The sequence below is a fragment of the Epinephelus lanceolatus genome, chromosome 7 (assembly GCF_041903045.1).
Source record: "Epinephelus lanceolatus isolate andai-2023 chromosome 7, ASM4190304v1, whole genome shotgun sequence".
Taxonomy (NCBI): domain Eukaryota; kingdom Metazoa; phylum Chordata; class Actinopteri; order Perciformes; family Serranidae; genus Epinephelus; species Epinephelus lanceolatus.
Window position 1 is genome coordinate 28993614 of NC_135740.1, and position 23389 is coordinate 29017002.

The 23389-nt window shown below is 38.8% G+C and overlaps 2 protein-coding genes across 6 annotated transcripts; both read right to left on the reverse strand.

The window, feature by feature from the left end:
• Positions 1-73: 73 nt before the first annotated feature.
• stard14 (START domain containing 14) lies at positions 74-7671 on the reverse strand. The gene is made up of 6 exons (XM_033633182.2): positions 7268-7671; positions 7040-7187; positions 4988-5091; positions 4663-4780; positions 4529-4581; positions 74-2268 (listed from the first exon to the last, which is right to left on the reverse strand). The coding sequence occupies exons 1-6, from the start codon at positions 7427-7429 to the stop codon at positions 2059-2061; spliced, it is 795 nt and encodes a 264-aa protein (XP_033489073.1). The 5' UTR covers positions 7430-7671; the 3' UTR covers positions 74-2058.
• Positions 7672-12682: 5011 nt separating this feature from the next.
• Positions 12683-22885, reverse strand: rab41 (RAB41, member RAS oncogene family). 5 transcript variants are annotated; one of them, XR_004502006.2, is made up of 9 exons: positions 22703-22885; positions 21496-21554; positions 21011-21064; positions 20006-20111; positions 19560-19671; positions 17906-17999; positions 17415-17508; positions 14960-15026; positions 12683-14736 (listed from the first exon to the last, which is right to left on the reverse strand). XR_004502006.2 is itself a non-coding variant. In XM_033633277.2 (8 exons), the coding sequence occupies exons 1-8, from the start codon at positions 22779-22781 to the stop codon at positions 14672-14674; spliced, it is 636 nt and encodes a 211-aa protein (XP_033489168.1). In that variant the 5' UTR covers positions 22782-22885; the 3' UTR covers positions 12683-14671. The 5 variants fall into 5 exon arrangements, 4 of the variants coding, with proteins under 4 accessions (XP_033489168.1, XP_033489166.1, XP_033489167.1 ...); XM_033633277.2 differs by lacking the exons at positions 17415-17508; positions 20006-20111 and adding an exon at positions 20613-20718; XM_033633275.2 differs by lacking the exons at positions 17906-17999; positions 20006-20111 and adding an exon at positions 20613-20718 and having other exon boundaries at positions 22703-22884.
• Between the last annotated feature and the right edge of the window lie 504 nt (positions 22886-23389).

The following is a 23389-nucleotide window of genomic DNA, read 5'->3' on the forward strand; positions in this document are numbered from 1 at the left end:
TTGCTCGACTTTGTATGTTGGTTCCTCCTGAGACCGATTGTCATCTTGAAAGGAATGCAGTCAACGACAGGGATTACCAAAGCACATCAACCTTGTGAGGTTTATTTAAAAAGTCAAGACCATGAACATTCTCAATGTGAAATATCTTATGAAGAAAAAACAAAATAGCTCGGCCTGCACGGCTTCATTCCCTGGTCTTTTCTCCACCCACCATGCCTTCACCTGAGCTTACAGAAACTTCAAATAAATAAATAAAATAAAACATTTTTGGTCGTTCTAATCCTTCAGGTAAAGAGATATTCAAATGATAAAATTTACTATGTACAGTTTACATGTAAATACAACCTCACTAGATTTTAATCCTCAGGGATCGACAGTTGATCTCCTCCTTGAGTGCCAATACAAGTTCAGGGTCTGTATAACTTATAATAAGAATTACATTGCTTAACCCTTTGATTGCACAACATCTGAATGAACACAACGAACCTTCAAACTGACTTCCTGTTTTACACATAGAGAATACAAACAGCACAGTTGCTTACTAATCATGACTAACTTAAATTACCCAAGGGTTAGAAGTAACATGAGTAAAAATCTTCACATTTAAATCCAAAAATTAGAAGCAAATATAGTGACTGTGAAGTTTCTTTTTTCTTTGTACTACGCTAAAATTTGGGTTTCTGAAAAACAGATTCAAGGTTGATGCCCAGAACTGTTCACTGTAATAGATTTTATGGTATCCCAGGATGTTTTATCTGCAACTAGCCATATTATAATGTGATTTAACAAAATAAAAAATGACTTTTTATCTGACATTCAACAAAGAAAAGAATAATTTCACTTCACTCTACTTTTAACTATTCACAGTCACTTGTAAAGACAAAGTAGACAACCGTGCTCCATTTCTTCATTTAAAATGTGTGTATGTTACATAGCTGCAACTAAAACAACATCGTGACGGAGGGCCCATCGTAAATGTAGTGCTGTAACTGTGACACATTTAAACCTGACACCTCCAAGCCTGTACTTGGACAACAAAAAGGGGCAACACTTAGTTAGGATAGTCTGCCTACATAAGGTATATAGAGTATTGGTAACATTTTGACAGTTTTTTAGGTTGAGATTTGATTGAACCGTTTCATCTTATTCTGTAGATGTTTACTAGATTGTCTATAGAATGGGCCTGCGCCATTGGAATGGCAAGGGCCGGGAAAACGGTTCAAACAGAGTGTAATCTGTCAGCCAGTGGCCGCCACCATGTAAGTGTCACCAGACAGGACAAACAACACTAGCGCACAAGACGTGGTAGCTTTCATAGTTGCCAAATAATTGCCTGCATGGACAGCGATGTTCACAATATGAAGTAAGACGTGACATTCATCAATTCTTTGTCTTATCAATCTAGCTTGACTTGTGCTTGTTTGGTCCATGTGGTCATGGTGACTTAAACGCTGCTCTTGCTGCTGCAATTTAGCAGCGTGTATGGCGTATCTGCCGGCTACGATAACTATCGTGTGCAGACTCTGCCTACTTGGTACACTGTAGGCGCATGCCAGCTTGGCAATGATGCGGCCCCGGTTTATGAACATACCTACATGTTCTCAGAATAATATAGTTGAACTTAAACTAGTCACTCGACCTATGCAGCATAGATTTCGTGACTAGTTCAAATCCCATTAAATTATTTTGAGAATATGTCATGAATTGTTCCAAATACTGTTAGATATTCCATAAACTATCTGTCGGTGGACTAGCCGAATAAGTGTTCCCAAAAAACGTTTTAAAAGCCTGGTGGCAAACACTGGTGAGATGTTTAGCTTAGTTCAACATGGACTGAGGTGAATGGCAACTTGATCTGTGCTCATTTCCGTCTGCAAAGACAGCTGTAAACACTTCATGCTCTTGCTCATCCCAAAAGGCACTGATTTGGAAAACTGGATAAATATTCAAGAGCATCAGGGCGACATCACAGAGAGTCAGAGTTTTCAAGTCTTATTGAATGTGTGAGTATATACAGTCTCCTGATCTCTCTGCCGCACTCAATCACTCGAATAAGATTTAACTGCTGTCCTCGCCGTCCTGCTGAACTTCCACCTTTGAGCTCTCGTCCAAATTTTCTAGCGAGTCGCCTCTCTGTATCGACAGTTCAGCAGGGTCCATCATGGGCAATGTGTTCTGCTCCGGGTACAGCCAGGGCTTCAGGTCAGGAGAGTTCTTCTCTTTCCACTCTGGGTAGTTCTGTCCTGCCTTGTGTACACACTTCATCACCTGGAAGGAGCGGTTCAAGAGAGGAAACCATTATCAAAGGGCTGCAGTCCGACACATACCGCACCTTCATTCTCAGTCAACAAAGCTGGAGATAAAGCTGGTCACAAAATACTACGCAACAGGTTATGTGGCAGGCAGTTACACAAGTCTCACTATTTACAGCTCTGACAAAGTCTACGATTACGTGTTAAATGTAACACACACAAAAAGATTAAAATTAATAGTAAACTCATATTTAACCCTTTGAAACCTGGAGTGACATCACTTTTCTTGTGCTGCTTTTAGATGCCTTTTGCAAGTATTTAAACCTTTGAAGCCTGAGCAAAGTGGTGCATTTTTTTTTTTTTCAAAAACATTTGGAAAAGGCAATAAGCAACTTGGGGAAAAAAATGTCTCACAAATTGCAAAATAAATAAATAAAATATTAATTTTCAAAAAAATAATGATAAAATCAAACTAGAGAAAACTATATTTGACATGATTACTGTGATTACATTATTAATTATTTTTAAAATTATGTCACAGAATAATAACAATTTGAGCACTCTTTCCAGGTCATTTACTAATTTATTGTTTTTAATTTTCTCTTTTTACCAATTTCTTGCTAATTTTGTTTTTTTTCCCCTCTTTCATTGCTCATTGCCTTCTTCCCATATTTTTTAAAACAAATCAGACCAATTTGTTCAGGTTTCAAAGGGTTAAGCCGTTAACAAAGACTAAATTAAAAAGGCACATAAATTCTTGACATCCACCGATGTCAAACAAAACTAATACTGAACATAAGTTTGCTTCATCAAACCAAACTGCAGCTTCGACTGAATTAGGCAATGACTTTGTAAGGCCGTTTTTCTCCCAACCAAAAGGTCAAACAATAAAGGACCCCTCCTCTCTTAAATATGACACAGTTCACTTACATAACAGTGTTTTTTCTGCCGTCAGTAATTCTGTAGTTTAGAGGTGAAAAGATTTGCCGGCTAATTGATTAGTCAATCAGCAGAAAATTCAATGGGCAACTATATTAAATCAATCTACAGGGTTTGATGCGCAAAAATGCTAAAATAAAAAGGTTTTAGCCCCGCAGCTGTAAAGGTGTGCTGGTTTTCTTAGCGTTCTGTGACAGTAAACTGAATATCTGGAGGTTTTGAACTGTTGGTCGGACAAAACAAGCATCTGGAAGACATCACCTTGGTCTCAACACTTTATAGACCAAAATAATCACCACATTAATCCACAATGATTTGTCATTAGTTGCAGCCCTGCTCCAGTCACTCAAATTAAAACAAGCAAGCCTCAAAATGATTTAAAGTGACCTACAATTAAGGATTAAATTATTTTCATTCCCAGTTTGAACGTTCACCAATAAGCCAGCCCTGAGATATGTGTTATATTGCCTTATGAAGATTTTAATTTAAAGATTCACTGTCACGTGGAGCCCCCAGAGTCCCATAACGTGGTATTTTTTTCACCTTGTGAGCACAACTTATTATCTTGTGCAAACAAGATAACGTATGCATGCAAGATAATGGGATAACTAAAGCACAGATAACAAACTTGTTCCCTTACGACAGTGGCTCTCAAATGGTGTGCCGCGGTACACTGGTGTGCAGTGATGCAAATCCAGGTGTGCTGTTGGATTGGTTATAACCACACACTATTATAGCAATGTTCAACTGAGCCTGTACAAAAAGTTATTAATTCATTTTTAATTGACTATCAATATGTTGTGTGCACTCATTTCCTAATAAAGAGGCAGTTTTAAAAGTAAATGAATTCTTGAATCATTTTGTATAAATATTTCATGAGTAATATTTGGCTGTCAATTCTTGTTTGATATTAGTAAATAAAACTTTTGGGCTCCGTACTGTTAGTAGGTAATGAAGGTCAATGTTTTGGTTTAGTTTAAAGGCACAAGCCTGAATGGCGGCTTCTCACTCACACACGTTGCTCTAAATAGTTTCAGTCAGCGGAGCATATGAAACCTGGGGAACGAGTTCTGCCGAGAGAGAGCGACAACTCAGGCTGAGATACTCCTTTGTCAGCAAACTCACCAGGACAGGCCCTTAAATTGGGTTTCTATGGTTACCATTGTCCTTTAAGACACATGAAACCCTCACTCCATTATGCGCACACACACCTATTACACGCTTTTTAATTGCCTGCCTGACACACGCCCTCGTGTATTTTTAACCTTATCACCTTGTTGACTACAAGTAAATACAACCTTTACTGAAAAGAGTTTGCGACACGTTACGGTACGTACCTTTGGAGCGAGGAGTTGGGAAGCGTAGTTCACTGCCCACTTTGGAAGAGAACCTGGAGCAAAGACATGAATGTTAGAGCTCCAAAAATGTTCAGCAGGAACTCTCAGTTTGGAAAATATAGTGTTGGTCTTACCTTTGGGGTCAGCTTGTGAAAGGTATGTGAAGGTGCAGCTGTTTGGTCCGATGGGCTTGATTAAATAGCCAGTGAGGATGGAGACGGCCCGCACAATTCTGCTGCGAGGAGGGTATTTCTGGAGTGGAATAAAAACAGTTTGGAGAGCAATGAGAAAAACTAAATTTACCCGAAAAACACAGACACGTCATGCAATTTGGCTAAAACTACAGCTCCAACTAAGTTATTTTCATTGTTGATTATTTGCTTGTTTAACTGAATAGAAATGTAGAAATGTCACGTTCAAAGACAGTGGGAGTGTGTGGAGGAGGTGTCGTCGTCGTACCGGGTGTTTGACTGAGAAGTTAATGATGATGTACTCGTCCTCGTTCACCTGCCACGAACGCAGAGTCACCACATCTCTGTTGGTTATAGGCTTTGGAGAAATCCCTGCAGAAAAAAAAAAAAAAACAGAACCCATAAACACCTGGTTATTTTGGGTTTCTTCATTGTGCACAACCTTACACTCAACAAGTGCTCCTTTGTTATGACAATAAATACACTGGTGGAACGGGAGAGCGCTCAGTCTTCATTCCCGAGGGCTTCAGTGGCGCACAAACGTGTCGAGAGAAGAAAGAGATTCTAATGTATTAGACAAGGAAGTTAAAGGAGACGGCATGATGTAGAAGAGGAAAAGCAAATTTAGTTTGAGTAACAAGAGTCAGAAGAGTTTGCTGATGGGAAAATAATTGTTTTACAATGGCTCAAATTAAGGTGCATTTTACTCTGTCATTTGCAAAGAATTTGCCCCACCTTTTATCAACATGATGCTAAAGGACTAGGTCACAACATAAAATCAAAAAATCAGCGCTGACTTTAATGCTGTACTTCCTTGAAACAGCACTACTCTTCCATATAAACAGTATAAAACAGTGCTGGGCCGAGCATATTTGGTACAAACATGAACAAGAGACAAACGGAGCTGCTGCGCTCTGATGGAGATTCACTCATACCTCTGTCTATAAAGTTCTTAAACAATAGCAGATGAAGCTAGAACTGGCATTGGGTTATGACAATGTGCTGTTTTGCATTTTTGTAAAAGGCATTTTCCGCGCATGATATTATTTATTAATTTATCTTTTTGTGTTTCCTATTGCTACGTTGGGTAGAATGTTGACTTGTCTATGTACTATGGTGTGCGTTGTATTTCTATGGCTGCAGTATGGGTGTAGGGCACAAGACAAATTTCCCAATCTGTGGGGCAGTAAAGTTAAAGTTAAAATCTTGAATAATAATCTTTTTTGTACTGCACCCTGGATGGCTGGTTTTTCTTCCTCTAATGTTCTCCACATACACTCCACTTCACAATACCCATAAATGCAGGAGTATCACTAGGATCAATATCATTAGTAGGATCACCCCCCCCCCCCCCAATTCTATTTTCATAAAAAAAAGGGGGAAAAGGGCCACTATGAGGTTTGCCACTGGTATAAAAGGTAATCTCTTAGGAGGAAATTGTTGTGGATTGCTTATTTTATCAACTGATTCCAGAAGATTCATGCCACCTATTTTAATCTTGTCTCCACTCCTGTATTTTTTGGCAAGATGTCTGTTCTTTTATTTCCTCGTTTATTGATTTTGAATTTTCCCTTTCTTATAAAAATGCAGTCTACCAAAACAAATTAATACTATGTCATCAATTTGATTCAGTTACTTGCAAAAATCTGTTTTAACATTTCAAAAAATGTATTTTAAATACCCAAAGCAGTAATACCACAAAGTAAAACTACTGTTACAAGTTAAATCTCTGCATCCAAAATCTTACTCAAGTACCAAAAGATCAGCATCAAAATATATTTTAAGTACTAAAAGTTAAAGTGCTCAATATGCAGAACGGTCCATTCATTTTGTCAACTGACTCCAGAATATTTATGCCATCTATTTTCATCGATACTCCTGTATTTTGATTTTGAATTTTCCCTTTCTTGTGAAAACGTATTGTTAGGTATTTTTACTCACCCCTTATTATCATTTATTTGACTGTATTACTTGCAAAATCTCATATATATGTAAAATTTTCCAATCGTAAAACCTTTTTATTTCTGAAATTGAACTTAAACAGTAGATTAAGTCAATTCAGTACTCTAAAAATAAGAACATGTGCACCTTGTGTAACATTTAATGAGCTGATGTAAGATTTGTTTTAGTCCCCTGGCATATGTTAACGTGTATTATTTTTATGCTGTTTATCCATAAAATATATTTCAAATAATATTTAAATAAGAACCAAACTCTTAATCTGCATTCCTGGTGTGTAACAGGTGAAACTGAGTCAGGTGGAGGTTTCAGGTGAGACACAGACACACAGGTAAATGTGGTAAGGTTGAACAGTGCTCACATGCATAGTAGCCCACATCAGCGTTAGCAGAGAGCCGGGCAATGTCATAACTCTCCAACATGGCGGGGTCCCACTTCTTACGGTACTGGCCGTCGTGAAGGACGTCGTACATGGTGGCGGCTGAGACATCTTTGATGGTCATCTTACACTGCAACACATGAGTGTGATGTCAGGTTCACAGCCCAGAGACACTGAGGTCCTAACAGAGAGAAGTTAATGTGTACTTACCCTGATCTTGTGCACTTTAGGGACGTTGTTGTCTTTATTTTTAGGAGACACCTCGACCCACACCTGTATCCCGTGCTTATCATACTTGTTGGCCCAGTTCTCTGATGATAAACACTGCTTCCTGAAGTCAGCAAAAACCGCCTCGTCGGGTAAAATAGACATCTTTGAATAGCTTTAAAAACTTTCTTCTTAATAAAAAACTTCCCGTAAATAAATCTGACAGTCACCTGCTCAGTCCTCCTCAGGTGTGTGTGTGTGTGTGTGTGAAGAGATTTAAGTCCTCTGTGTCTCTTTGCCTCTGGCGACACGAATATATGCGAGCCGATCACCAATCAAGTCGAGCAGGATTTTTTTGTGTTGAATTCCTCAGCCATGCCTTCCAACACCTCTCCCGCTGACGTCACGGCACTTCCGGAATCCAGGTGTGTTACGCAGGTAGCGCGTTTAAAAGAACAGTTCGCCCCGTTCTCACAGAAACAAAGAAAGACTCAACCCAGTTTCAAAGTACTTGTTTTAAAACTATCACACAGCTACTGTACTTCTGAACTGATACCGAGTGAATTCATAAAAGGAGCAGTGTTGTGGTGTTTTATTGTCACGGAGTGTGAAAGACACAAACAAGGGTACATATAGTAAGTAGGCTGAGGACTGTGGGCAGCTCAGGGGAGTGGGTGGGTGAGAATTGCTCAGGGTTGATAAATGCAGCGATCATCACGATTATAAATGTACAACAATAAAAGTGTTACATAAAAAATAATAATTCAAGCTTGGATTTATCATCATGACTGGGTCTACAGTTGATTCCGACATCTGTTGGTGAAATATTTCTAAATGAATTAAAAAATGTATTTTAAATAACCAGTGGTGGAAGAAGTACTCAGATCTTTTACTTAAGTAAAAGTCAGTTCAAAGTACCAAAGAATCAGCATCGAAATATTTTTTAAGTAGGGGAGACCGGGGTTGGTTGTCACACTTTTTACTCTTGTGTGAATTGCCAAAACATCTTTCAGTAATCATTCCTACATTAAATAAAAGCTTAAAGTCTTGGCTTGAAATGGGTATCACTTTTATTTTTACAACTTGTTGTAAGAAAAAGAAATTAATCATCAAAGACACTATGACACACTATGACAACCAACGCCATCACAGGGATGTCCATATAGTTATCAGTGGGGTTTCATGGGGAAAAAATGATTTAGAATATGTAACTTTTTAGTTTTTTAATAGGCTATAGAAAAACCAAATAAGCCTCTTGTTTAAACCATGAATTTGAATCAGGTGATTGTTTGTTTGAATTACGCTCTTTAATGAGAAGAAACATGAAGGAATTTACAGGTCTGAAACAAATCTAGCCTTTATTGAAGCCATTGTATCATATCAATTCATTATAAATATCACATTAAATGAAACAGTGGGTTTGGAACAGATAAATCTTCATCACAATGTGACCAGATACTTTTGTTAAAACGTCAAACAGCCGAGGTTGAAGTATGTAACTGTTTAGATACAACATTGTTTCCTAATGAGTAACAAAAGCGACATTGTGTGTGTGTGTGTGTGATCAATAACACCCGAGAACATATGGACTACATGTTTGCCATGCTGACTGTCTTCCTGAACTGTCACACAACTATGACAACCATCCCCAGCTGACCTCTTGACACCTCAACATTTTAAGCTAGCTGCCACATGGCTTTAGCTCGCTAGCTAAAAGTTGACTCAAATCAATGCTATTATCTTGGACTTTTTAGTAAGTGTTTGATTTTTTTCATAACTAATAACCTACAAGCTTTTAATACAAAAACAACGCAAACACGAAAAATTACTCTGACCCATGACCATTACAAAATATCTCCTCACCTCAATGATAAACTTATGTATTATTTTAATGTTGCAGCTGGTAAAGACAGCACTCATTTTAATTACTTTATTCAATTCAATTAAATTCAATTCAATTTAATTTGTCTCGAAGGAAACTCTTGTGCTCGATAATGCTTCAATTACAGTAACACAAAATACAGTAACAACACTCAACGTTCACAAACAAATAACAACTAGTGGGTTCCCCAGGTCAAGGTCACACACTGCCCAGCTTTAGAAACAATAGAGTATTAAATATCATGTAAAATATTCAAAATATACAAGATGTTACATGTTAAATGAGCAAAAGCAACATCATACTGATACTGATAATCAACATTAAATTGTGTATGATACAACAATGAGAAGTAGTATTGCACATGATGTTGAGAAAATATTGCACGAGATATTGAAAAGTAGTTGTTATAGCCATTTTGAGCAAGTCCTAGTTTCCTATTATTTTTTGAGTCACTTAACGCGCCACTTGACCTGGCATCTCAGGCACTTTTAATTAAAGACAGGTGTGATGAAGTGAGTGTGGAGCATGGAAGACACCACAGGGTTACAGTCCTTAACCGCTGTGTTTTTGGTTAATCTTAGTTTTTATTGTTTGATAATGTTTACCCCATTGATTTGAACTTTGTTTTTTGGAAAGGCCTGTTTATTTTTGGGAATGCCACAGCGTCATCTTGCAACTCTCCCTACATCCTGCAAATCAGTCAACTCTAAAACCAACCGTAGCACCTGGATCATCAAGCAGTGAGTAAAACTAAACCATAGACAGTGAGTTCATCATATCTCCCATTATGGCGTCTGTGGGCGGCTATTTTTTTTAACTTATTTTGAAGAAGCAATAGTAGTAATGTACATCATGTAAAAGTTGTAGTGCACCTAATGTATAGGTGAATTTTGTTGTCAGTGTCCTTTGTTTCAGCTCTCCTCCCTACAGAAGGGGGAGGAGTTACCCTAAAACTTCAATTAAAAGCCGAGTCCCAATTAGACACCCAGTCCCTTTACTAGCATGGTGTGGCTACACATGTTGACAAATAAAGGCCCGTCCAAATTAGAGGCTTGAGGCCTGTACTCCAGCTTCCTCCCACAGTCCAAAGACATGCAGATTAGGTTAACTGGTACCCATAGGTGTGAATGTAAGTGTGAATGGTTGTCTGTCTCTGTGTATATGTGTCAGCCCTGTGATAGTCTGGTCACCTGTCCAGGGTGTACCCCGCCTTTCACCCAGTATCAGCTGGGATAGGCTCCAGCCCCCCATGACCCCCAAGAGGATAAGCAGAAAATGAATGAATGAATATTTCCCATCTTAACTAAGCAACAGTGTTGTGTAAAAGGAATTAAAGGCCTGCCCCTAATATAAGCCTGTTGAGTTCAGTGATTTAAGCAAATAACAGCCTGGGCTACTGATTAAAGTTTTACAGTACACAGTTTGATGGCCACAGGTAGAAAAGATCTCCTGTGGCTTTCTCTGGTGCTCCTCGGTGGTCTCAGTCCACGGCTGAATATGCTCTGATATGACTCAAGAGTGGCATGCAGGGGGTGAGAGGCGTTGTCCAGAATACTGAGTAGTCTTCTCGGTATCCTCCTCTCTGACACCTCCACTACAGACTCCAGTTTTTAGTCCAGACCAGCTTATTGTCTGTGTGAACACCCAGATATATACCTATATATAGCTTATTGCTGGGCAGCTTAACCTATAATTAGACATTATAATTGAGTACTTGATTATATTTTGTATTAATTAAATTCTTTAAAGTAACCAAAGCTTTAAAATAAATGAGCTAAAAGTACAATAATATGTAGTGAAGTTTAAGTGTTAAGTAGTATAAATTGGAAATACTCATGTAAAGTACAAGTACCTCATGATTGTACTACTTGAGCAAATGTACTTAGTTACTTTCCACCACTATATAAGACATGGCTATAAAGGAAATCAGACCATGCTGGTATAAACAGGCCTATGTGGGTCAAAATTGTCAACGAAATTTCTGAAACACCTCAGTTTCTGAAATTCAGTTTGAAAACACATGCTTTCCGTAGTTTTTAGGCAAAGATGAATATCAAGAAAGTCGTAAGTGCGTGTGTGTGATGCAATCTCATGTTCATTCTTGGCCACACCTTTCTGTCATGACATTGCATGCCTGTGATGAGTAGTTTCAGTGTACTTAGCGGCCTGTGACACACACATTTCTCAGATATGCCTGTATGGTATCGCCTATAGACGTGTGTGTACAATATGTACAGTTTTGATTATGAATTTTTTGGATCCCTTGTAGCTCATTGGCTAATGTTCCACATTAAAACATCTCAGCATACAATTCTTAAACAGTTCAACACATGACTGTTCACACACACATCATATACAGGCACACATAACAACCTACATACTGAAAAACTTTAAATAAAAGCCTAATCCCAGTTAAATGCCCAGTCCCTTTCACTAGCTGGGCGTGGCCACACATTTTGACACATAAAAGCCTGTCTCAGTCAGACGCCTGGTCTGGTTGCCATGTAGTTCATTTTTATAAAACCTCTTTAGATGTATTAAACTGTCTTGTTTGCTACCCGCTGAAGCTAATGTTAGTTAGCTGCTAAGACTGTGCAAACAAATATATATATCCTCCTGAGACCCCGTGTCCTCATATGAGTACACCACATTTTGGGTTTACTTTGGGTGTATATCATTCTCCATTACTTAGACCTGTTGTCCTCGTTCGTGGAAACTTTTTTGTCCCATCTAGTGGCAGTAAGACCACAATACATTAATCCATGTAAAAACAAAATGGCAGCCTGCTCTGCCAGGTCAATCTGCAGCCGATCCCGACACAAAAGTCGTGATCACACCTGATCACATTTAATGGTTGAAACTTGTTTATTTATAATTAATAATGTTTGTAGCTTGATATGGAATACAAATGTGACTAATTTTAGCAACAGTAACAAACTAAGATGCTGTTAATTAGGACATACTCGTTTGAAGACATTAATTATCATTCACAGTGTTTAGTTTTTTACGCTCATCAGGTCCTTCTGATCCCAAATAGCTAGAAGAAATTAAAAATGCATTCCAAACAAAATTTCAGGTCTCAGGAGGACATGTTTAAACTTTTGTCAATATGGAGATCCTACACATATCGTTAGCTCGGTAAGATTCTTTATAATGTAATAGTTCAGTTATTTTACTGAAACCGTGAGCACCAAAGAATAATTCACTCAGATTTACCAGAGACATGCAAATAAAGTGGTGAATCTTTCATAAATTAGCTTGAAAAGTGCTCTACAAATAGTTAACAGTTCTTACATGAAAAACCTGTCGTCCCATTTCACTTTTTATTTTTGATAAAACATTGTGATTTACACCTGTTACTTGTGTTAACTTCATGTCACATACCAATGAGTTTGTCTTAATACTGTGTTGTACAGAACATAAATGTGTAATGATCAATAGCATCTGAAATATTAGCATGATGAATGTGCCATAAGACTGAAACCCACCATTCCCAGCAGCAGTGCTTCATAAAGAAAGGGATCACACCTGTTAAATTTTGGTGAAATATCTTTATTTTATTCCATGTGATAGGCCTACACTTGTGTTTCATTTACTCTCCTTTTTATACATCAGATAGTAATAGTACATTATTCACACAAACGTTGCTAAACACGAGTAGACAGCATATTTCAAATGGACAGACACAATTCAGAAGAGCACAAAGCTGAGTATTTAGTCAGTGACAAGTAATAGAAGAGCTGCTCATGTTAAAATGGTCGTTTGATGTAATTAAATACTTACATTTTTAAATCCATTTTAAAACGCTGACATTTCAAAACAAGCTACAGCAAAATGACCAGTGTCTTTTGTTGTGCTATGGCTAGTTAGTTGGTTTGTGTTACACTGTGTGTGTGAGAGTGTGTGTGTATGTGTGTGTGAAGACAGTGCAGCCTTAACCTGTGACTGTAAACCAAGCTACTGACTACGCACACTGCAAAAAGTATTTTCTAGCAGTGCGACAGGAAAAAAAAAAAAAAAAAAAAACGTTACCGGGCCAAAGTGTCGCCTGTAGGTGGAGCCCCAGCAGACACGCAAACAATAAATAAAATAAACTTTCATCATGCGTGTCAGCATCTGTACTTTTGGTCAAGCATACAATGTTATCTGTATGTCCAAGTTACAAAATAAATAAACACAAAAAACCAACAGTCCTACACAGGCAATAGCAATACAGCAAAAGGATACTGCAACTAACTTCTCTGCACTTTTTTTTTTTTTTTTTTTTTTTTTTTTACAGCAAGGGTGTTAGTAAGCGTTAGCTGTATCTGAGGACAAACTCTTACCTACCAGCTCTACAAAACAACTAGTGAAGCCATGAACCAGTCAGCCGGCTTCTTTTATATTTTACAATATTGTGGCTTGATTCAGTGCACAACGTTGGTGAACAAACAAGCAAGGCATCTGTGTTCTTATCCATATAAATCCGGCATGGTGAGCATGCTGCATGTTCTTGCAATAGTGTACTCAACACAACACAAACTGTCGATGAAATGGTGGGTACGTCATAGCGACCAAAGTGACAACTTTCCATCAGCGTGGAAAAACTAAACACTGGCTTCTTTTTTTATTTGGGGGCATCTAATGGCAGAACACTCCTCCTCAGACGTGTTAGTATGCGTGCAGCTAATTTACCAACATCAGTAAGACAGTTGCTGTAGTTTAATGCAGACATAGCTTCAGGTTAGTAGCTAGTGAATTTGGGATGGTTTCCCTTTGATGATCTATGACCTCATTACTTGGTTACGCATCCCTTTTGCACTGTTTTAAATGCTGTCTCAAATTATTAAGTCTGGTCTGCTAACACACTGTTGAATTTGGCAGTTTAGGCCCACAGATGTGTTAGATATAAATAATATCTAATGAACGCACAATCCTCAATGAGAAGGGCCCATTTCAGTCTAATGTGGCAATATGATGGTTAGCGATGACGTAAATCCACTGGTAAGATCCTGCCTCTACTTCCTCAAAATACGCAAGAAATAATCAGTAATCTCAGAGATAGAATAGTTGTAGGCAAACTCTCCATTTAAAATAAAAAAGTAAAATACAAAGGGCCGAGAACTCAGCCCTGCGGAGTCATTTAAATAATCCCAAGCAGTTTTACTTTACAACAATGACAAGAGTAACAGCACTAAGATTCCGAACTGTGCAATAACTCATGAGCGGTTAGCTATGTCAGTCTGCAATCCTATATAATGCCATGCAACTGGATGAAAATCTGAACATATCGTTTAACTTATTCCTTGTTTTAAATGTTTACTTTTGAACCTTTTTTTTCCCCAAGATAATCTGTTTCAATACAGTAATGCACATCCACACGGTTACTCTGAAAAGTCACTGAGTTGAGAAGGGAAAAAAAAGAAAAGAAAAAAAAAAAAGACAGGTCCTCCATCCCAGTGGCAGTGCGCCAAGGGTGGAGAGAGTGGCCACTGAGAGACAAGCTGTTGGTGGGGAGGAGACAGGCTGGGTGAGGGTGAGGTGTACTAGCATGAGCAGCTGCTCTCGGTGACAGTCATCTCTGGCTGTTTCTCCAGTTTGATGTCGATCACTGAGAGGACTTGGTTAAGCAACATCAGCGATGAACTGGCAATTTTCACTTCAGTATTTTCTGCAGTGTTATCTGGCAGCCATCTCACCACTGAACATTCTGTCTTTTCTGCAGGGTAAACTACGAGTACTTGTTACCAGCTTATCTGTTCATTACAGGATTATAGCCATGGCAATAATAACCTGACAACAGTTTCTGTTGAAAGCGGCTTTATAAAGGATACTGTCCTCTTTGCTTTTCTCTGGTGTGCTGTCCATCCCAGGCAATGCAGCAGCAACACGACGGAACAGCTACAAAACAAAGAAAGAAGAATTAAATGATTGAGCACCTTTGCTAATGTGTAGCAAATGTAAAATGCTTTCAAATAGGGGTGAGTGATCTGGATAAAATCTTCTTCTATGGTGTATGTAATGAAACTGCCATATTGTTATATTGCGGATTTTCTGGAAACTCAGTATATTTTTGTGTAATCTATTCAAATGTGTTCACGTTGATGCAAAATATCCTGTCAGTCCACTATTGAACTGATGTAAGCTCACTTATTCATTTGCTCCATCCCCCACACTGGCCAGTGATACTGAAGGCATGGTTACCTCAGTATAAACTAAAAAATTTGATGATGATATTGCCTCACAATATGTGGTGTAAACATAGTCATCACCCACCCCTACTGTCACAAGGCTATTCAGTAGAGACAGAAAGTGATCAAAGTAACAAGTAGTCACTCCCAATCAATATATTTCATTGAATAACAGGCAAACACGGAAACCCTCCAAGGTCACATGGTAAAAATGTGTAAGTCTGTGCCAACGTTTTTATAAACAGTGTCCTTGGATTTTGTTTTTTCTACACAGCACCAAATGGGCACTGGAGGTATTTTTTTTTGGTGATGGTGAAGGCATGACCCACCCCTGTCTCACTCTGACTGGCTAGTACTCGTTGCCTTTGTTGGTTGGATTGGTTAGGTTTAGGCATGTTTGAGCAAACATATTGCTTAAGATTAGGCTAAGAATGTCAGGGTGCACCAATCAGGGGCAGACAAAGGCAGAGTAAGGCAGGTCAGCACTTAACAATCCTAGAAAAAAAAAAACTTGAATACTATAGTTTTGTGCAGGGGCGGCAACCTTTACTAGTCAAAGAACCATTACTGGCAAAAACCATTATGAATAGCTGAGCATTTATTAACATGATTTACTGCAAGGTGGCTACTCCGCAATGGGCTTTTTACAGTTACTTACTACTTAAACTTTGCAGCATTGGTGGGGAAAGAAAATTAATCTGTCCTCACAATATTAAATCCTCCATTTTCCTCCAAGACTTTGCCATTTTTGGATATGTAATCCACAGCTAGCCTTGCTAGAGAGACTCCAGGCTAGCCACTGCTTTTGAAGTTCAGCAAAATTTAGAGGAAAGGGCACCAGGTCGTAATGTAGATGTATGATGCACATTATAGTTGATGAAATGTTGATGCATGGCTTGGTCTTGGCAAAGTGCTGGAAACATCAGAAAGTCCAAATTGGTAGGGAAGGATTTCCGTACACTTACATCTATACAGTATTTCCCTTTATTGTTGAGCTTTCGGTCTATTAGACATTCATCAGAGCATACAAGTATGAAGGTCTAATAGACCCGAAAACTCAACAATAAAGGGAAATACTGTATAGATGTAAGTGTGTGGTAATCTTTCTCTACCAAGTTGATAAAATGTTAAAACACTTTTTAATTTGATGTTTTGATTACACATTTTTACTGTTGTAGAATGCAATAATAACTGTAGGCCTACAACAATGACAAATGCATATCTGAATGTTAAAAAATAACTTCTTAATTTCCAGATAATTTCATGTCAAAGCCACAGGGAGCCAATGGAGAGGGTCTAAAAGGAAGCATGTAGCTCTGGAGCCGCAGGTTGCCTTCCCCTGGTCTAGTGGAAACAACCATCATTTATATTAGTGTGGCTCCACAGGGAGTTAAGCTTTTATTTTTCTAATTTTGACAATATAACTTGTGGCAACACAATGGTTAAAGTCCTGAGTGATGAAACTGTTAGTTATGAGTCAGAAATTGTCATTTTAGGGCTTGTCATTGTTTGGAAGATTAAGCTACACATATATAGGCCAGCATTAGCAGGCACTTGTTGCCATAGCAACAGTAAACATTCAGGTAGTGGGCTGAAGAAACGTAAACAGAGCATGAATCCAAGGGCACAGATTCCAAAACTGTTCGCACAGATTTACAGAGTATTTTCTTCTTCTGTGTGACCCCAGAGGAACTCCGTACAAACACAAGAAGCAGGTAAAGCAGTGACACAAAACGTGATTGTAATTGCTGGCTGAGATAACAGCATGAAAGTGAAGGTTGCCGTGCTAACCTCCTCTACTGAGCAAATCCATTACAGTCACAGAAACATTTTGAAAGCTGCAGAAGTTTTAGTGAATCAGACAAAAGTACTCAAGAAAATTAAGCACAGTAGCAGTGACCCTGTGCAGATCAGGTGAATACATACTGAAACATCTAAAAGCAAAGCCTGTGGAGGGAAAACACAACTAATACAGCACTGAGGATATCGAGACATGTCATGATGAGCCGCGAGAGGGGAAAAAGGAGGTGGAAAGAGTTAAATGTAAACTGTTTTGGGCAGAATTAGCTCAACTACCTCAAGAGAGCAGAATCTCTACCTGTTTCACATTGTAGCCAGTCTTTGCGCTGGTTTCAATGAACATGACATTCAGTTCCTTAGCTCTCTGCTCGCCCTCCTCCGTGGTGATCTGTCTGCTCAGGTGGAAGCAGAGGGGGGGGGATGGACGAACAGACAGATGTGGAAAGAAACATCGCAAAGAGGACAGGCCAAAAGGAGAGGGAGGAGATGGAGAGAGAAACAAAGAGAGCTCAACACAGAGTCTTGTTTTTTTGGGTGAAAAAGAGAGAGGTTAGTTTAGTTAAAACACAGACAGACAGAGAGGGAGACGAAGGGAAAGAAGCTGCTGTGCTGAGTAAAGATGAAGCAGCAGGAGAACAACTCCGGAGATCACTCATTCATTCAACAGCCACGCGCTGATCCATATAATGAAAACATGGAGGAGTTGTACATCCCGGACGGCACAGGCTGGCCTCCCTAACCTAAAGAACACTGTCAGCACTGTTACACCTGCTGTTGCTGGACACCAACCTGTTTGACGTTATAGCCAGCCTTGGCACTGGTCTCTATGTACATCACATTGAGCTCACGAGCTTTCCTCTCTGCCGCCTCAACAGAAACTTGCCTGCCATGGTCCCGGGAAGGGAGGAGGGGAGGGGGTGGTGTGGAGTGTGGTGTTGAGGGAAACACAAAAAAAATCAAATCAAAATGACATGGAGAGAACAGAGCAGGAAAGGGAACAAAAAAGTAAAGCAACGGAAAAAAAGGCAGAACAGAAACATGATCAAATCATAAGAAATAAAGAAATACATAAATAAAAGTACTTAAATCACTAATAAAAAGGCTGAAGTATGTAAAATGCCAAGGGATGGTAAGAGTCAAAATTAGATGGGATACACTGAGGGGAAAAAAAGTGGGACTCCAGGCTTTGGCAGTTTATATACTATAATACTTAATACCAGGGCTGGGCGATATGCTCAGTAAATAATATCGTAGTATTTTTAAGCTATATTGCAATACACAAAACATATCTCTATTTTGAAATCTCCTCTAAATTACCATAGATGACAATACTACTTTATTACTGAATATACTACTGTTGCAATAAGGTTAAAAAAGTACTACTGTAAAAAATGTTAATTAGTACTGTTATAATAACGTTACATAAAAAACTGTTATAATAAAGTTAAATTAAAGACTTGTGTAAAAAGGGTGAGTAAATTGTGGTTACAATAAAGTTAAATTAAGAACTGTTGTAAAAAATGTAAAGTGAGTACTGTTTTAATAAAGTTACATAAAGTACTGTTGTAAAAAAGGCAAGTCAACTATGGTTACAATAAAGTTAATGCAAATACTGTTAAAAGGTCACCTGAATACTGCTATAATAAAGTTAAATGAAGTAGTGTTACAATAAAGTTACTTAAAATACTGCTATAATAAAGGTAAATTAAGTACTGTTATGATAAAGTTAAATAAAGTACTGTTGTAAAAAAGGTAAGCAAACTATGGTTGCAATGAGGTTAATTAAAATGCTGTTATAATAAAGTTGAAATAAGTACTGCTATAATAAAGTTAAATAAAATACTGTTGTAATAAAGTTGAATTAAGTATTGTTACAATTAAATAAATCAAAGCGGATCCATTGGTGCTTTTATTTTGAAGCATTGATGTTTTTGCTGTGAACTTCTGGTTAACAGTTACATGTTAGCAGTTAGCAGTAACGGTAAACTGTTCCCTGTGAGCAGGAAACAAACTAACGCCTCTCCAGTCCATTTAATAATAATATTTTCATGTCACACTGGTGCTCCATGGTCGCAAAATGCGACTAAACGGACATAGTCTGGAGCCCTGCAGACACAAAAACACACGCCTTGTCTGCTCACACTATCACCCAGTCAAAGGAGAGCTGCGAGCGAACCAATACGCCAAAATGAGTTTCATGCTGGTGGCTTTAAAAAAAATAAATGCTGTGACAATTTATAGTCGATGACTGTGTAATAGTCATTTTATACGTCCCACTAAACAAGCTGTGATACATCGAGTATAATCGATATATCGCCTATCCCTACTTGATGCTACCTATTTTCTAGTTGCTCTAGAATTATAAAACAGTCTATTTATAAATCATTGTAACTAGAGTAAGAAAATCATTACAATCTTTCACACATCTCACACAACCATGTACCTTTTATCCGCCAAGTCTGTTTTGTTCCCAACAAGCATGATAATGACATCACTTCCTCTTTCTGTTCTAACATCATCAATCCACTTTGAGGTTTGCTGGAATGAATTAAGATCTGTGGATAAAAAAAACCCACACAAAATTACTACAGACATCGACCACATGTAGCCACAAAAGACGTAAAACATTTTGTTATCTAGCTATGGTTAAAAGAGTGCTCAAGCAGTTATTAAGTCTTCATTAAAAAGGTAGAGCATCTTAGTGAAGAAAAGCTCATAGAGTAGTCGTGTTAGCAAGAGAAAGTATTAGAAGCTTGAAGAAAGGAAATATACTTAGAGAGATTCTGAATGTTATTAGCAGAAGTACTTAGAGTAGCAACTATGCAAACACAGCTTCCTTTCAACTGCTCTAGACCCCTACAGAAAGGTTAGAGTACAGCCCTGACTCACTGGTGATGTCATAAACAACCACGGCAATGGTAGAGTCACGGATGTAGCTGGGAATTAGGCTACGAAAACGCTCCTGTCCAGCAGTGTCCCAAAGCTGGAGCCGGACCTGAGGATTGGAACGGAGGGGGGAAGAAAAGGACAAAGAGATAAAGGAGGGGAAAGGCAGAACAAGAAAGTGGAGAATAGCACAGACATAAAGGAACTGCAAGCCAAGCAGCAGAGATGAAAATGGCCTTTTTATGGAGGAATGGGGAGAATCATTCAAATGCAGAAGGGTCAGCGATGACCAGCGTTACGCTGATAAGACATGTAAGAGTAGGCCCTGGTGAATCATTATATAGCCTGTTTCAGAGGATCTCTGCCAATGAGGTGACATTGGAAGGCATTTACTGTTATTTCTTCCATCAGCCTCATATGTAACAGCATAAAGGAAGCATAGACCCCCCTGGACACTGCTGGAGAAATGCTTTAGTATCACCACAGCTGATGCAAATATATCCTCATCATGCTGTCCAGTGGGGTTTGCAAGGCTAGTATATGCTCTTTTTTTTGCCCTTCCACATACGAAACGAAGGACAAGGAGGTGAGGCAAGGCCATGATACCTACTGGCTATGTCATAAACCACCACAGCAGCGGCTGAGTCGCGGATGTAACTGGGGATGAGGCTGCGGAAACGCTCCTGTCCGGCTGTATCCCAGAGCTGCAGCCGAATCTGTGGCCAGCCGTGAAATGATTGTGGGAAGGGGGAGGGCGTTTCATGACCCAGCCAGGGGATGGAAGGAAAACAAAAACTTGAAATAATGATGGAAGCTAAAAACATGATCAAATGTCTGACAAAATGAATGAGAAAATCTAGGATAATGTGAAAACAATGTGAAATGGTGAAAGGGAAATAAATGGTGGCTATTACATAAAAAGCAAATGCATGCTTAAAGCTTTTCTAGCAGTTGTAAAACTACAACAATGGGAGTGATGAGAATTAGAATAACATATACAGGGCTTACCGTGCGATCTTCTAAGTACATGGTTTTTGACAAAAAGTCAATGCCAATAGTTGCCTGTAAGACAATCATTGCATTTAAACATTGTTATCAGCATGACACTTGACAATGCATAAGATATATATCTAAGAATAAATATTAGACTAAGTTGATGACTACATTGTGTATTAAACATTATCTATAGACCTTTTTCAAAACACTTTGACTCATCAGAAGGAACACCACAGGTGAAGCTAAAAACATTAGCGATGGCCCTATTCCATTAAAGTGTTCCCATATCAAACCAGTAAGTCAATATGTACGCTAAAACAGAATCTGGAAGATCATGGAACAGCCATAAATAATTAATGTTATCGATTACACCTGTGATTAATAAGTCATAATGTCTCATGTGAAAAATGCCTTTTGGAAAACATCACACATTGATCATAATGCAATCAATCAGTGCCTTAATTCTGCGTCATATTGAGATGAACATATGTTATTACCTGATAAGTGTTGTCGAAACTGTCATACATAAACCTGGTGATGAGTGAGGTCTTCCCAACTGTACAAACACAGCAATAGACACTTAGAGATTTGATCCTGGTAATAAAAGACCATTTATACATAAAAAAAAGCAAAGTCAAGATTAAACACCCCTGTGTATAATTTCTATTTTTGCATTTTAGGAGAAAGACAAAAAATCAATGAGTCCGTGACAACACATGGTGAGTAAAGTGCTATTATCATTGATGCAATGTGGACAGCTGAACCCACACGCTGAGCTGGCAGTATGGGTGGAGCCACAAGATTTTGGAAAATGAAAAAGGCTTGGCTACTTCTATTTGTTTCGTGATGAGAGAGTATGCCACTGCCATCCTCCGCAATCATCCCTAAAATACAATAATACACGATAAAGTCAGTGCCAGTCCCTGTGAGCTGACGGTAAATGGTGGGGTTAAGGCCGACTGCTCTGCACCCACTGGCCGACGTGGCTCTGCAAGGGTGCTGCCGTGGGAAGCTAATGATGCTAGTGAGTTGAATAGCGCTACACATACAGACACGGGCAAACTGAATTCACAGTCTGATGTCTGGAAGCAAAAATTCGTAACAAATTCTTGACAGTCACATTTCATTGAGAAGTGAACGTCATTATTAACGAACGTTACAGATAGTGCATTTCAGTCTAGCACAGCTAACTGCTAACGCTAGCTAAAAAGTAGTTAGCCAACTGCCGTTAGCTTTTAGATGATGCTGATGCATCACAAATGGCCACGGTAAGGACAATATTCACTGCGTTAAGCTGGCAACAAGCCAATATGTAGATAAACCAAATACGTTCATGTTATGAAACGGTAACTCTACGTTTTGTGAGCATTCATCGCTAAAGGGCGAGATGCATAGCTAGCTTGCCGATTTAGCGCTAGCCAGCTAAGCAATGACATCATCACGAGTAAGAAAAAATGTCATGTCCATTATCTTTATGCGACCTAACTCTTTCTTAAACGTATTGTGGACGCTGAAATATTATTATTTAGCTTTGTATCATCACTGGCCGTTCACAACCGGTGGATAACTTTATCCTGCTAGCCAACAGCAAACTAGCCCTAGAACCTAGCTAGCCGATGCTACGTTAGTCTTAGCCACTTCGTCTAACATTCCTCACATCCGACCAAATTAACACTTGGTTCAAGTCCGCCGCTCCCCACTTACCACTCTGTTCGCCCAGAAAGACGAGCTTGAACTTTCGTAGAGGGTTGCCAAACTCTCCGCCGCCGGTCGTGGTTGACATTTTGTCCAAAAATAAACAGCTAACTAGCTGACTTGGCTAATGATGTGATGTCTAGACCGGAGAGGAGCAAGTAGTGTATCTTTATCCTGCACTAGCCAGCGCTATTGTTTTCTTAAACCTACAGAAGTGAAATAGCGCAACCAAGAGGCAACTACTGAGAAACGGCAGAGATGGTAATGTAAAGCCTTATTACATGTCCATTTTTTTAATTAGGATACAGTGCTGTTTCTTTATGTGTCCAACAAAGTGTATTTTAATAGATTTTGGTGACAGAAGGAGTGAACATATACACACTGTAGGCCAGGCAGGCCAGAGGTTTGCAAATGCAGGCAGGGGGACCACATTTTCAAAAGTGGGCCCCTCATCCACACCCAATAAGGGGGGGTACTTTTACTTCTATCTACTGTTAAGACCTTGTTTTCTTATTTTAAAAAGCAGAGGTAGTCACATGTGTGTCCTGGGCTGAAAATGCCCTCCAGTGCCTGATTAGAGAGTATAAAATGGCACATTGAAATGTGTTTTAATTATAAAATTACATTTATTTATCGTGTAAATCAGTGGTTCCCAACTGGTCCAGCCACAGGGTCCAAATTTGTCCTTAGTCATTA